Genomic DNA, 15,214 nt, shown 5'->3' on the forward strand with positions numbered 1-15,214 from the left:
ATTACAGGGTTTTTTTAAAGATTTTATTTATTTATTTTGAGAGAAAGAGTGCACGCATAAGTGGAAAGGTTGGGAGAAGGGTAGAGACACAGGGCGAGAGAGAATCTCAAGCAAATCCCATGCTGAGAGGGACTCAGGGCTTGATCTCACAACCGAGATCATGACCTGAGTGGAAATCAAGACTTGGAAGCTTAACCAACTAAGCCACCCAAGCACTCTTATGGTTTTTATTATTAATCAAGTACTGGAGTGATTTACACCGAGAAAACCCTCAATGAGTTGTAGTTACTTTTTTTTTTTTTTTTAATTGGGTGAATATTAAAATCTCAAAAATCTCTGGGTTTGTTTTGTTTTGTTTTGTTTTGTTGTTGTTTTGTTTTTGGTGGGTTTTTTGTTTGTTTTGTTTTTCCTCTGGGAGTAATGATGCCTTCCAGACAGAATTAATCTCACCCACCCACCCCCACACACACACCAGTGGTGTGTGATGAAAGAGAAGTCAGTACCATACAACTTCTATTTATCATCCTTGCATTATTCCATTTTACACTTCCTTTTCCTTCTTTGCCTACTATACTCCCACATTTCTGCAGAAGTTGGGTGAAGTGTCATTCTGAATTTAATCGTTTACATGACAAAATTTTCTACAATATCTTGTATATCTGGGAGTTCCCACCTCCTGGATTAGAGGAACATGATTTGTCACCAACAGGTACGTTATAGCTTATATTTACATGAAAATATTACATGAACATTATATTTAAATCATTTTTGTTCTTATTTTATGGATGGTGTTTTTAAAGTGTTCTAAACCTAATCAAGAGGAATACTTATATCTGAAGAAAATTAAAGCCACCCATAAAAGAAGGATCTTGATTATTCCTGTATTTCAGTTTTGTTGAAGCTTGGTGTAAAGAGAACATACAAAATACTGCAGTAAATTGCTGGTTTAATTATGTAACAAAACCAAAACATTTCAGAAGCATATAACTCTATAGACAAGGATGAGATGCAGCATATCTTCACCACATTTTTTCTGGCCTTGTTTCACAAACAAGTTACCTAGATGGTGGCGGCACAGTCCTTACAGAAACCAGCTTAGAATTGTCTATATCTTAAGTAACTTAGGAAAAACATCACTAATAGTGTATATTTCTATGTTTAAAGGGATATTTAAACCAGGTTGAACTCCACTGTTGATCAAAATCCACTGTCACCAATCCATTTGCATTTTGGGATTAGAAGAAAAGCCAGTTCCCAGGATCCTTGAACAAAATCTCTGCTTGGAAATTTTCAGCAATGCTAAAATCCATTTTGCAGCAATTCTTTATGATACTTTCATGACTATAAAATACGATTGCCCAAAATGATTAACAAGTCAATTATGCTTCTGAGCCTAGTGGTTCTTCATAGCACATTTATAAATGGAAAAACAACATGTAAATGGCAATTTGTGCAAGAATGGCATATACAGCCATTATCATATGTGGTGAATTGGACACTAACAGAAAACATCTGCATGGACTTCTATGGAGATTGCTGGTTTGGGGATGTAAATACTAAAATGAATACTTCAGGCAATCAAGTTGTTTCCCAGATTTGCCCTTTGCAAATTCAATTGGGAGACATCCTTGTAATTTCTTCTGAACCATCTCTTCAGTCTCCAGAAATAAATTTGATGAATGTTTCTGAAGCATCATTCATTGACTGTCTGCAGAACACCACAACTGAAGATCAGTTACTTTTTGGTTGCAAACTAAAAGGAATGCATACTGTTAATTCTCGGTGGTTGAGTATTGGGACACATTATTTTATCACAGTAACAGCAAGTGGTCCATCGCTTTGTCACCTGGGGCTACGACTAAATGTGACAGTGAAAGAACAGTTCTGCCAGGAATCTCTGAGTTCAGAATTTTGCTCTGGGCACGGTAAATGTCTTACTGAAGTTTGGAGCAAGACATACAGCTGCCATTGCCAGCCTCCATTTTCTGGAAAATATTGCCAGGAATTTGATGCGTGTTCTTATAAGCCATGTGAAAATAATGGCATTTGCATTAATAAAAGAGGAAAATGGAATGAGCAAGGATATGAATGCATCTGTCACAGACCATTTAAAGGTAAGATTAAGTTTTTTTAAAAAATAACATAATTCGGGATGCCTGGGTGGCTCAGTTGGTTAAGCATCTGCCTTCGGCTCAGGTCATGATCCCAGGGTCCTGGGATAGAGTCCCTGTCGTGCTCCTTGCTCAGCGGGGAGCCTGCTTCTCCCTCTGTCTGCCGCTCCCCCTGCTTGTGCTCTCTCTCTCTCTCTCTGACAAATAAGTAAATAAAATCTTAACAAAAATAATAACATAATTCTATTAAAATAAGAAAATAAACTGAGTTCACAAACTGTTACTTTCCAAAAAACGAACTACATTTCTAAAAAATTTGTAGATTTTTTAGAATGGGCTAAATTTGGAATCTGGACATAAAATTCCTATCAGGCATTCTCTAAAATAATTTTTTTGCTTATTTAAATAAGAAGGATTTTTAAAAATGTATATTTTACCCTGAAATACCTATTTTAACATCTTTCTCAACATTCACTCTTAATGTCTCATATATTAAAAAAAAACACTATCAGAATAGTATTAGTCATAGAATGAAATTTCCAAGCTTATGGTATTTAGTTTAAACAGTTCTGGGTGATAATGTAGGAATTAAGTGTGAATCTGAGCAGAGGAAGATAAAGAGGTGTGTGGTTGTGGGGAAGGCATGAAGTTGCTTGGAAGAATTGGAAAAGAAAAGATAATTGTGAGCCAAGAGCATTGTTCTTTTTTTTTTTTTTTTTTGAGAGAGAGAGAGAGAGAGCACACATGCATGGGACCTGTTGGGGGAGGGCCAGGGGGAGAGAGAGAGAGAGAGAAAGGAGAGAGAATCTTAAGCAGGTTCCATGCCTGGTGCAGAGCCCAATGTGAGACTCAATCTCCTGACCCTGAGGTCATAACCTGAGCCAAAACCAAGAGTAGGTCACTTAACAGACTGAGCCACCCAGCTGCCCAAGAGCAATGTTTTTAATGGATGTTGATGTGGCCCTATAAAGTGATTAATAGATAAGAGTGGAAAGGAAGGAAAGAACTTGATATAATTGATAAACTTGGTTATAATAAACTAAATGAGTGGCAATGATGAGGAAAGGTTGTAAAAAAAAGGACATTTGGTTAGTAGATGAAGCCAGCAATCTAAAAACAATGTAAACTATACTACCTGAGACTGAAGTGAGGATTTAAGGGAAAATCAACTATCACTACTTGAAAGTTTACTAGGGAATTTGGGTCATCAGAGGGAAATGAAGAGAAATGTAGGGAAAAATTTAATCTATAGGAACTTATGAAAGAGTTTCTTTTACTGGGAATTTAGAGACCTGGCATAGAGAGTTACAAAGGTAATGGGTAAAACAAGGAAGACCTAGAAAAGGGAATTGCTTGATGCATTTTGTAATGATAGTATGGGAAAACAAATAACAGATTGGTAGTACATTTTGGTCAAGAGAGAGGAAAGAGGGTGAGCAGTAGATATGATAGAAAGATGAGGCTCAGAGATACAACTGTAGATTTTTTTCAGGCAGGCTTTAGGGGACTTCAGAAGGTTTTTCTTCTGTGTGCCTGGGAAGACTATACTGGATCCAAGCTTGAGAAGACTGTATAATAAAATATCCCAATAAACCCTTGTAGGTTCTAAAATTCACCTAAACCAATCTTTCAGAGTAATTTTAGACTCTGTGGTAGGGAAGTAAGTACTAAGACCATTTCAGAAGTTAATCCCAGCAATATCCACTGAACATCCTCTGCCTCTAATTGGGATCAAATTCTCATTTTATTCTTACTGGCATTGGTGAACAAAAATGTAAGTAACCCCAAGTCTTCCTGGAGGTTTTCAGATAATTAAAATTAAGACAGGTCATGGGGTACCTGAGAGGCTCAGTTGGTTAAGCATCTGCTTTCTGCTCAGGTCATGATCCCAGGACCCAGGGATCTAGCCCTGTGGCAGGCTCCCTGCTCTGCGTGGAGTCTGCTTCTCCCTCTGCCCCTCCCCCTGCTCATGCTCTCTCTCTCACTCTTTCTCTCAAATAAATAAATGAATAAAATCTTTTAAAAAAATAAAATTAAATTAAGGCAGGTCAGCAAAAAAGTGAAAGCAGTCAAATTGCTGATTTGGGGTGAATGAAAAAGCAATTTAATTGAGAGATCCTAAAGCATACATTTTAGTTTGTCCAAAGTATTTTAAACAATGTTTAGTTAGAAAATTTCTACCATCTATCGGAATATTAATTGGCATATATGTCATATGTCATATGTCATAGAATGCTATTTCAATGATTTTATCTTAGTTGCATACTAAGGTTGTTTGTTTTTACCCAATGTTTGTTTGTTTATTTATTAGAAACACAGCCATAGATAATTTAAATCATTAAATGTTAAATACTATAATACTGAGCATATAGCATAATACCACTTTATAATAATTGTTTCAATTTTAAGTCTCAGATGATACAGAAATATGTAGAATTACCAAAGAAATTGAGAATATTAACTGTATTAATTTCCTAGTGATGCCATAACAAAGTACCATAGTTTGAGTGGCTTCAACAACAGAAATTTATTTTCTCTCATTCTAGAGGTTAAATGTTAGAGATCAAAGTATCATGTAAGCAAGAATGGTTTCTTCTGAGGCCTCACTCCTTGGTCTGTAGATAGCCGTATTCTCCCTGTGTCTTCCCTCTGTATGTGTCTGTATGTCCAAAATTTTTCTTCTTATGAGGACATCAGTCACATTAGATTAGGACCCACCTTAATGACCTCATTTAATCTTTATTACCTCTCTAAAGATCCTGTTTCCAAATACAGTCACACTATGAGGTCCTGGAAGTTAGGATTTTAAATATGAATTTTGAGGGCTCACAACTTAGCCCATTACACTAAGATTGAAATAGGATATGTCCTATTGAACATTCTCTTGTCAATTTAGTTTTTGTACATGGAAATATTTGGCACATAATTATATTTACCTAAATTTTTATTGTGTTGGGGTTGTTTGGAGGTAAATGAAGGAAGAAGAGTTCTGTATTATTGTGGCAGGGCTGTCAGTCTATAAAGAATTTGAAAGGAATCAATGATAATGGCAAAAACTGCTTACAAATTAAATTAAGGATTCAGTTAAAATGGAGGGGTGGCTGGCCTATTGCTAAATTATGGGCAACTGTTTTATAGTAACATGTGTCCATTTGCCATGCCCTGGAATTTTCTAGGCACATTCCTCTACAAAGGATATTATGAGCTGATTAACTGCATAGAAAAGTATGCTATGAAAGGTTATGGTATGTGATATTGTAGGACCACAATAGTTTATATTAGTGAGATTTGGAAACCTGATAGAACAGATAGGGCAAAAAAATGTAGAGTTTAGAAGTTGGTGCATAATTTCTGAGAATCCAAGTAGCCTTTTCTCTTTTTCTCCCCCATTATTTCAGATTTTATTTTATTATTTTATTTTATTATATTGTGGAAAGAACACTTAATATGACATCTACCCTCTTAATAAATTTTTAACTGTACAATAAAGAATTGTTGACAGTACACACAATGTTGTATAGCATATCTCTAGACTTTATTCATCTTGCTTGACTAAAACTTTATGACCAGGTTTCTCTTCAAATGGTGTCAATTTTTTACATTTTTCTCTTTTGAATTATCACTTTGGCTAGGTGATAGGGCTAAGACACAATATACTTTTGAATATGTCACTTTGTAAATTCCACTGCAGGACTACCACTGTATGTTGAAGAACTGATGTGTACATATATTAATATTATCTACTGTCAAAACATGATTAACAAATTAAAATTATCATGAAGATCATCTAAAGCTCAAATATCAACAATCAGAAAAATATTTGAATACTGTAGTGTGGGTCGGAAGATGGAAAAAGCTTATTGAAGATGTCAAGCTGATTGAAATTAATTTTTATTTCAATTTAAATACATCATCATGAAGTTTTATTTGTTTATTATTTTATTATTTTATTTATTTATTTATTTATTTAGAGCACTGGAGTAGGGGGAAGGGCAGAGGGGAAGGAAGGGAATTTCAAGCAGACTCTGTGCTGACCAAAGCCCGATGCAGAGCTCAATTCCATGACCCTGATCTGACCTGAAATCAAGAGTGGGTCACTTAACAGACTGAACAACCCAGATGCCCCTTATTTCTTAATTAGAGTTACATTTTGACAAAATTTTGATCATCATTATTAAAGGAATTCGGGGAAAATTAGTGACCATAGTTAACTATATACAGTGTAAATATTTTTAATCTAATTGAAAAATTAATTTTCTTTCATTTGAATAGGCATAAATTGTTCAGAAGTTATTGGCCAATGTCAGTCACGTGTCTGTTTCCATGGGAATTGTGGCAATATTACTATAAATAATTTCATCTGTGAATGTGGTGAACCATTTTCAGGTAAAAAATGCACATGTGTATGTATGTATATATGCATGCATACAAATCATTTTAATTTTTGTCTTATTTGCTTCAAATTAAATTTGAAATGTTTCATTAATTATTGAAAAATGCAATTTTAGAGGTTCTACACTCTGAATACGTTTTAGGGATATGTTTAATCAGTTTGGTTAGCAATTAAATGATCCTGCTAAATATTCCATATAAGACAAGTTTTGGACACCAGTTGACAAGTTTTTCACCATGATAAAATATATTTTGTTCTTAAGTTCTAAAATATTTTTAGACATAGTGCACATAATTTGCATAATTTTGCACATTTTGCACGTACTTTGCATAATTATATCTAACTTATTTCCTTATGTAACGTCATTACAGACAAATCCCCTTTTATGAAGAGTAAAAATTTTTTATTTCTTCTCAAATGAATTTAAAGATGTGGAATGAAATCACTGTTTAAATCAATACTTTCTTAACTATTCATTAAATGTTTAAATAATGAAAATATGTTTAAACCATTCTAGTCTCATCTTTAAACTCTTCTACAGTTTCCCATTTTCTGGGAAATATAACTAATTATCAGTGTATCTGACCCTCTTCAAAATGCCTTTAAGCAGTGGTGTTTCCAACCACAATTAGAAGACACCTACAGACTCCTTTTGTGAGAGTACAACAAAAAGATGCCTGTCTTCCAAATTACAGAGAATGGTAATATCTCTTAGTGTTTCTCTTGCAGGTCCTTCCACCTAACTCCATTGAGGGAGATTTGAAATTTTGGTAGAATACATTAACCACTGTCGCATAGTTAACAAGTGTTGGTAGCAATGCAGGCAATAAAGATTCTAATAACTATCTTTAAAAAAAAAAATATTTTCAGGTCTTTTATCCCTCAAGTCTTCTCGTTCCTTGAAAGAGGTTATGAGTTGAAAGATTTATACAGTATTTTACTGTATCCTGCATATGTATGAAAACCATATAATTTATCTTTCCAGACCATGACATTTTTGAGCAAAAGAGGTAGCTAAAAACAGTTACAATTATATAATATTTGAAATATTTATTTATTGACCTGCAAATTGGTTTAATTACATAGGCAGACACATAAAGTAGTCCTATTCAAAAATTATTTTTAATAAAATTATTTTCAAAGATAATTATAACTTGATCTTCAGTCTCTGCAAATCAAAGGAAATTTTAAAACATACTTTTTATTGATTATCTGAACATTACAAAACAATATAAGCAGAAACTGTGTTTAGCCATATTTATCTCTAAATAATATGTTGCTAATACTTTTCTGAAGAATAAATATTTGTATTGTGGTCTTATTATTTTATTTTTTTATAAAGTTATACCTTCATAAAAGTTGCATTTATGATTAATAAATTTGAAATTGTTAATGCCTTCAGTTGACTCCTAACTATGCCATTCTTAATTGAGGACATTTTCACTGAACTGTTGAGGTTCCTGTTAATCTCAAAAGAAATCTGCTAAGTGGAATGTAGTCTCAATTCAATTTTTTGTATAAAATACAAAAATCAGTTTTTTTTTTTTTTAATTTTATTTATTTATTTGAGAGAGAGAATGAGATAGAGAGAGAGCATGAGAGGGGGGAAGGTCAGAGGGAAAAGCAGACTCCCTGCTGAGCAGGGAGCCCGATGCGGGACTCGATCCCGGGACTCCGGGATCATGACCTGAGCCGAAGGCAGTCGCTTAACCAACTGAGCCACCAGGCGCCCCAAAAATCAGTTTTTTAATAGGAGCCATATTTTTATTCTGTTCGGTATTATTTTCTTTGACAAACATTACTTTAAAAGAAAAACCTCGTGAAATAAATGATCTTCACATATCTTAGGTGCTGCAAAGTTGTAAGGCTTCTCAATTTATTTTCATTATGTTCTGGTACATAAATTTATCCATAAAATATAGGATCCTCCTCAAATATTGCTTCCCACAAGTCCAGTTATTCCAGAGCACAAATACAGTGTTTATAATATTATACACTTCTAACTTATTGAATATGTTCAGTATCTCTGTTGTGTTATGCAGGAATACATTTTAATCGCTTTTTAAAAATAAGGACTACTCACTAAAACTTTCAAAAACTGATTTTTTGTGTGCTTAATTTATTAAGTTGTTTGATTAAATGCTTGTTATGGTTCTGAGCAAAATGGACCAAAATTTAGATGATTCTTTCAACTATGCATTCTGTTTCAATTATGTGAATATCACTAGTTTGGATTAAAATGTGAATTATGCGTGCACTATAATAAATTCCAAGTGTATTTCTTTCTGATCCTTTTTTCAACCTAATTCCATCTTTTTCTCAACTTAATCAAAACAATGTATACATCATGATATACTTAACAAAATTTTTATTTATAATTTTAACACAAGAACAAATAACTTTATCTTTGAACAACTTACTGAATTTTCAAAAGCATTCCTAATATTGCATTCAACAGAATGAACTTGAAAAGCTTTATTATAATTCAGTTAATTGGATGGAAAAATCAAACCATTGTTGAAATTAACTGCTAATTTATTTAAGCCTCTAATTTTACTAATATCAAGCAGCTGGCATCTTTTAACTGTGTGCGAAGTTATTGTGTTAATTCAGCTGACACGTTTATATAACTATCATTTTACTCATATATGTACAGAGAAACTTGCAATAGAAAATGAGAGAAATCATTTTGGGACGGTCACTTGATGTAAATGAAAAGACATTCTTCACAGAGTAATATATAAGAATACCTTCTGCATCTGCACCTGATTCATCATTGGAAGGCAGTCTTCTAAGATAATTACTAACATTTAAGATACATGCTGATGGTTCTTCAACTAATGTGTATCTTCTGGTTTTCATATAGTCAATGATACCAGTAATAGTCTGTAATGGATCATTAATAGTGACATAGTATAGGGGCAAACTGCATATTCATTATCAACTTTCCGGGTAAACATAAATTTGAAACTTTTAAATTAAAAATATAAATTGCTTTTTTGGTTCTTTGAAAGAATTAATAAGATCAATAAGCCACTGGCCAGACTTTTCCAAAAGAAAAGAGAAAGGACCCAAATTAATAAAATTATGAATGAAAGGGGAGAGATCACAACTAACAACAAGGAAATAGAAACAATTATTAGAAATTATTATCAACAACTATATGCCAATAAGTTGAGCAACCTGGAAGAAATGGATGCCTTCCTGGAAACCTATAAACTCCCAAAACTGAAATGGGAAGAAATTGACAACCTGAATAGGCCAATAACCAGTAACAAGATTGAAGCAGTGATCAAAAACCTCCCAAAAAACAAGAGTCCAGGACCTGATGGATTCTCTGGGGAATTCTACCAAACATTCAAAGAAGAAATAATACCTCTCCTCCTCAAGCTGTTTGAAAAAATAGAAACAGAAGGAAAGCTTCCAGACTCATTCTATGAGGCCAGCATTACCTTAATCCCCAAAGCAGGCAAAGACCCCCAAAAAAGGAGAATTTCACTGATATACCTGATGAATATGGATTCCAAAATCCTCAACAAAATCCTAGCTAATAGGACCCAGCAATACATTAAAAGGATCATCCACCACGACCAAGTGGGATTTATCCCCGGGATACAAAGGTGGTTCAACATTTGCAAATCAATCAATGTGATAGAACACATTAATAAGAGAGAGAAGAACCATATGGTCCTCTCATTTGATGCAGAAAAAGAATTTGAAAAAATACAGCATCCTTTCTTGATTAAAACTCTTCAGAGTATAGGGATAGAGGGAACATTCCTCAAGTTCATAAAATCCATCTATGAAAACCTCACAGCAAATATCATCCTTAATGGGGAAAAGCTGAGAGCCTTTCCCTTAAGATCAGGAACACGTCAAGGATGCCCACTCTCACCACTATTGTTCAACGTAGTACTAGAAGTCCTAGCAACAGCAATCAGACAACAAAAAGAAATAAAAGGTATTTAAATTGGCAAAGAAGATGGGGCGCCTGGGTGGCTCAGTCGTTAAGCGTCTGCCTTCGGCTCAGGTCATGATCGCAGGGTCCTGGGATCGAGCCCCGCATCGGGCTCCCTGCTCCACGGGAAGCCTGCTTCTCCCTCTCCCACTCCCCCTCCTTGTGTTCCTTCTCTCGCTGTGTCTCTCTCTGTCAAATAAATAAATAAAATCTTTAAAAAAAAAAATAAAAAAATAAAAAAATAAAAAAATAATAAATTGGCAAAGAAGAAGTCAAACTCTCTCTTTTCGCAGATGAATGATACTTTATGTGGAAAACCCAAAAGACTCCACCCCCAAATTACTAGAACTCATACAGCAATTCAGTAATGTGGCAGGATACAAAATCAATGCACAGAAATCAAGTGCTTTCTTATAAACTAACAATGCAACTGTAGAAAGAGAAATTAGAGAAACGATTCCATTTACAATAACACCAAAAACCATAAGGTACCTCGGAATAAACCTAATCAAAGAAGTAAAAGATCTATACTCTAGGAACTACAGAACACTCATGAAAGAAATTGAAGACACAAAAAGATGGAAAAGCATTCCATGCTCATGGATCAGAAGAATAAACATTGTTAAAATGTCTATGCTACCCAGAGCAATCTATACCTTTAACGCCATCCCGATCAAAATTCCAATGACATTTTTCAAAGTGCTGGAACAAACAATCCTAAAATTTGTGTGGAATCAGAAAAGACCCCAAATCACCAAGGAAATGTTGAAAAAGAAAAAACAAAGCTGGGGGCATCACGTTGCCCGATTTCAAGCTATATTACAAAGCTGTGATCACCAAGACAGCATGGTACTGGCACAAAAACAGACATATAGACCAATGGAACAGAATAGAGAGCCCAGATATGGACCCTCAACTCTATGGAAAAATAATCTTCGACAAAGCAGGAAAAAAATATGCAATGGAAAAAAACAGTCTCTTCAATAAATGGTGCTGGGAAAATTGGATAGCCACGTGCAGAAGACTGAAACTCGACCATTCTCTAACACCATACACAAAGATAAACTCAAAGTGGATGAAAGACCTCAATGTGAGACAGGAATCCATCCAAATCCTAGAGGAGAACATAGGCAGTAACCTCTTTGACATCGCCCACAGCAACTTCTTTCAAGATACATCTCCAAAGGCTAGTGAAACAAAAGCAAAAATGAACTTTTGGGACTTCATCAAGATAAAAAGCTTCTGCACAGCAAAGGAAATGGTCAACAAAACAAAGAGGCAACCCACAGAATGGGAGAAGGTATTTGCAAATGACATATCAGATAAAGGGCTGGTACCCAAGATCTATAAAGAACTTCTCAAACTCAACACCCAAAAAACAAATAATCAAGTCAAAAAATGGGCAGAAGACTTGAACAGACACTTCTCCAGAGAAGACATACAAATGGCTAACAGACACATGAAAAAATGTTCATCATCATTAGCCATCAGGGAAATTCAAATCAAAACCACATTGAGATACCACCTTACACCAGTTAGAATGGCAAAAATGGACAGGGCAAGAAACAACAAATGTTGGAGAGGTTGTGGAGAAAGGGGAACCCTTTTACACTATTGGTGGGAATACAAGTAGTACGGTACAGCCACTTTGGAAAACAGTGTGGAGGTGCCTCAAAAAATTAAAAATAGAGCTACCCTATGACCCTGCAATTACACTACTGGGTGTTTACCCCAAAGACACAGGTGTAGTGACAAGAAGAGCCATATGCACCCCAATGTTCATAGCAGCAATGTCTGCAATAGCCAAACTGTGGAAAGAGCTGAGATGCCCTTCAACAGATGAATGGATAAAGAAGATATGGTTCATATATACAATGGAATATTACTCAGCCATCAGAAAGGATGACTACCCAACTGTAACATCAACATGGATGGGACCAGAGGAGATTATGCCAAGTGAAATAAATCAAGCAGAGAAAGTCAATTATCATATGGTTTCACTTATTTGTGGAACATAAGGAATAGCATGGAGGACGTTAGGAGAAGGAAGGGAAAAATGAAGGGGGGAAATCGGAGGGAGAGATGAACCATGAGAGACTATGGACTCTGAGAAACAAACTGAGGGTTTTAGAGGGGTGGGAGGTGGCGGGATGGGTTAGCCTGGTGATGGGTATCAAGGAGGGCACGTATTGCATGGAGCACTGGGTGTTATATGAAAACAATTAATCGTGGATCACTACATCAAAAATTAATGATGTATTGTATGGTGACTAACATAACATAATAAAATTAAATTAAAAGAATAAAAATATAAATTGCTTTTTATCTTTTTACATTTTAAGTATTTATTATAAAATAAGAAATAAACTGCACAAAACAAAATATGTAAATAATAGTATATTTATGTCAGGGACTTGTAAACTTCTTTTCTGTAAAGGATCAGATAGTAAATATTTTAGACTTTCTGAGCCATATGATCTCTATTGCAATAACTCAACTCTGCTATTGTAGTGAGAAAGGAGCCATAGACAATATGTAAATGAGTGAATTTCATTTGTTCCAATAAAACTTTATTTACAAAAATAGGTGGAAGGTCGTATTTGGCTTAGAGTTATACTTTATCAACCCCCAATTTATACCATACCTGTGATCAATGGTATGAACAAACTTCTATACCAAGAACATATAGAGATAACTCTCTATACACTTTATGACAGTACTGCTTGGCCTCTGTTTGTCTCTCATATAAAACACAGACATAACTCATAATTTCCTGTGATTCCCACTGACCCAGCTTACTTGCAATCAGGAAGCTTTGTGTTCATGGGCAGCATTATCAGATCCTTCTCCTATCTACTGAAACAAGAAGGAATCAGTTATTTGTGGCTTCTTGGGTCTTCAAAATCCTTCAAGCTATCCTTAAGAGAGATATAATATTCTTTGCATCTGGAAAGGACTAGAAAAAGAGAAGTGGGTTATCATTGGTTAACTTGCTGATTTATCCTCATGTTACATAATATATTGCCTATATATTTCTAATACTCTTAGAAAAGACCATGGCAGAATTTAAAATACAAAGTGAAAATCTATCAAACACACCCCTGTTTATTTTAATGAAAGTATTAATAATGGTACTTAGAAATCCAGGACAAGTGGTAGTTTGGTAATTGGGAGAACTGATATCTTAGCATATACTGTCTCACACTCCATGAGCATAAACTGCTGTTATCATGGGCAAACTAGGATGATAACTCTATTAGAAGATACAGTAACTATTATAGATTGGGTTATTTTTTGGTACCTGTTTATTGCATCATTCTGTGACTTAAAGCCATAGCCAAAAATATATAAGAAACATCACATTTTTAAAGCTTATAAAGTACATATGTATGTGTGTATGTATATATGTATGTATGTATCTGTCTTCAATTAATTTAAATCAAGTCTGCAAAGAAATAAGGTATAGAGTACACCAATCCTATTTTAATATTAGTTATCCTTTAGAAAAACACATATTCCTAAATTTTAAGACACCAAGAGTATGAATAAGAATAATTAACTGTGAGGTCAAACTGCAATATCAGACATTATAAAAGTAGACTTAATAAAGGTCTAATAAAAAACTATGAAATTATATTCTTCATTGTAATTCTAAATTTGAGATGTTATATAAGATTTATGTATCTATTATAAAGTGATTTGCTCTAACTTTATAACTTTGTAAGGTTTATTGAAAAAAAATTTAGTGTATCTTTTTGAGCAATTTCAACCATTAAAATTCTCATTCTATAGATGGTCAGTTCCTGACTTACTTTCACACTTTTAAAATATGAGTTTTATATAAGAAAAAATGATTGTCAGAAAATAAACTCTTCATTCTTAGTTTAGGACTAATTTATAGCTAGAAAAAAATAATTTTAGTTTCGAGATTCAAAAAAGTTTCTTTGCAAGGCAAGCTGGGATCTCCATACCCAAGATGAATGACTTCAAGAAACCATGGTATGGCATTGGAGGTATAATCTATTTTTTAAGATGTGATAACCTCAGATAACAGGAGGTCTAATCTGTGTAGTGACAGATACTGTTAGGACATTTTGTTAGTAGTTTAAATCAGAAGGTGTGCAGAATATTTTCCAATACAAAGTAGGTTTCTCCATTTTCAAAGCCCCTACCTACCAGGAGGTAGAATTTGTGGAAAATAGTATTTTGTTCATGGAAAGGAAAGCTAGCAGGAGCTAAATCAAATATAACTTTTTTCATTTTTAATAATTGAACTTTAATCCTATTTGAAACTCAATTCTGATAAAGGTTGGAAAATTAATCTGTCAGTTTGACCTTCGTTCTAACCCCCTGCCATGGAGAGAATCGAACTAGTCCTTATTCTCATAAGTGTAATTTGTTAAATATTGTGAATAATCATATTACATGAGCTAATTGGCACTCTACCTGTACACTCAACTCTGAGGCTTAGCATTCATAGAGTTTGGAGTTAAAATTATGGCAAATATTTACACAAGTTAATCTAACACATTTAATGACATACATAATTGTTTAGGTGTTGACTAGGAAAGAGTTAATGTACCTGTAGTTCTAAACACAGCATAATCCACAGTAATATAACACTGAAAAACAAAGGTTCTGTATCTAATTACTAACATGAATGATTTCCTTTGCTACTTACCCTACTCATCTTGATAAATAACTGAAGCTCACTTTGCACCTTTTGATAGTCTTCCTTCTATTGTGATAATC

General features: G+C 34.2%; 1 protein-coding gene across 2 annotated transcripts in view; it reads left to right on the forward strand.

Annotated features, from left to right (window-relative positions):
• The first annotated feature begins 1,363 nt into the window (after nucleotides 1-1,363).
• The window catches only part of EYS (EGF-like photoreceptor maintenance factor), a 1,566,128-nt gene continuing 1,552,277 nt past the window's right edge, over nucleotides 1,364-15,214 (forward strand). For both annotated transcript variants that reach the window (XM_078055169.1, XM_078055170.1), the window contains exons 1-2: nucleotides 1,364-2,114; nucleotides 6,384-6,497. In XM_078055169.1, the coding sequence (XP_077911295.1) occupies nucleotides 1,364-2,114; nucleotides 6,384-6,497 (865 nt within the window). The remainder of the gene's footprint in view (nucleotides 2,115-6,383; nucleotides 6,498-15,214) is intronic.

The sequence above is a fragment of the Halichoerus grypus genome, chromosome 9, assembly GCF_964656455.1.
Source record: "Halichoerus grypus chromosome 9, mHalGry1.hap1.1, whole genome shotgun sequence".
Taxonomy (NCBI): domain Eukaryota; kingdom Metazoa; phylum Chordata; class Mammalia; order Carnivora; family Phocidae; genus Halichoerus; species Halichoerus grypus.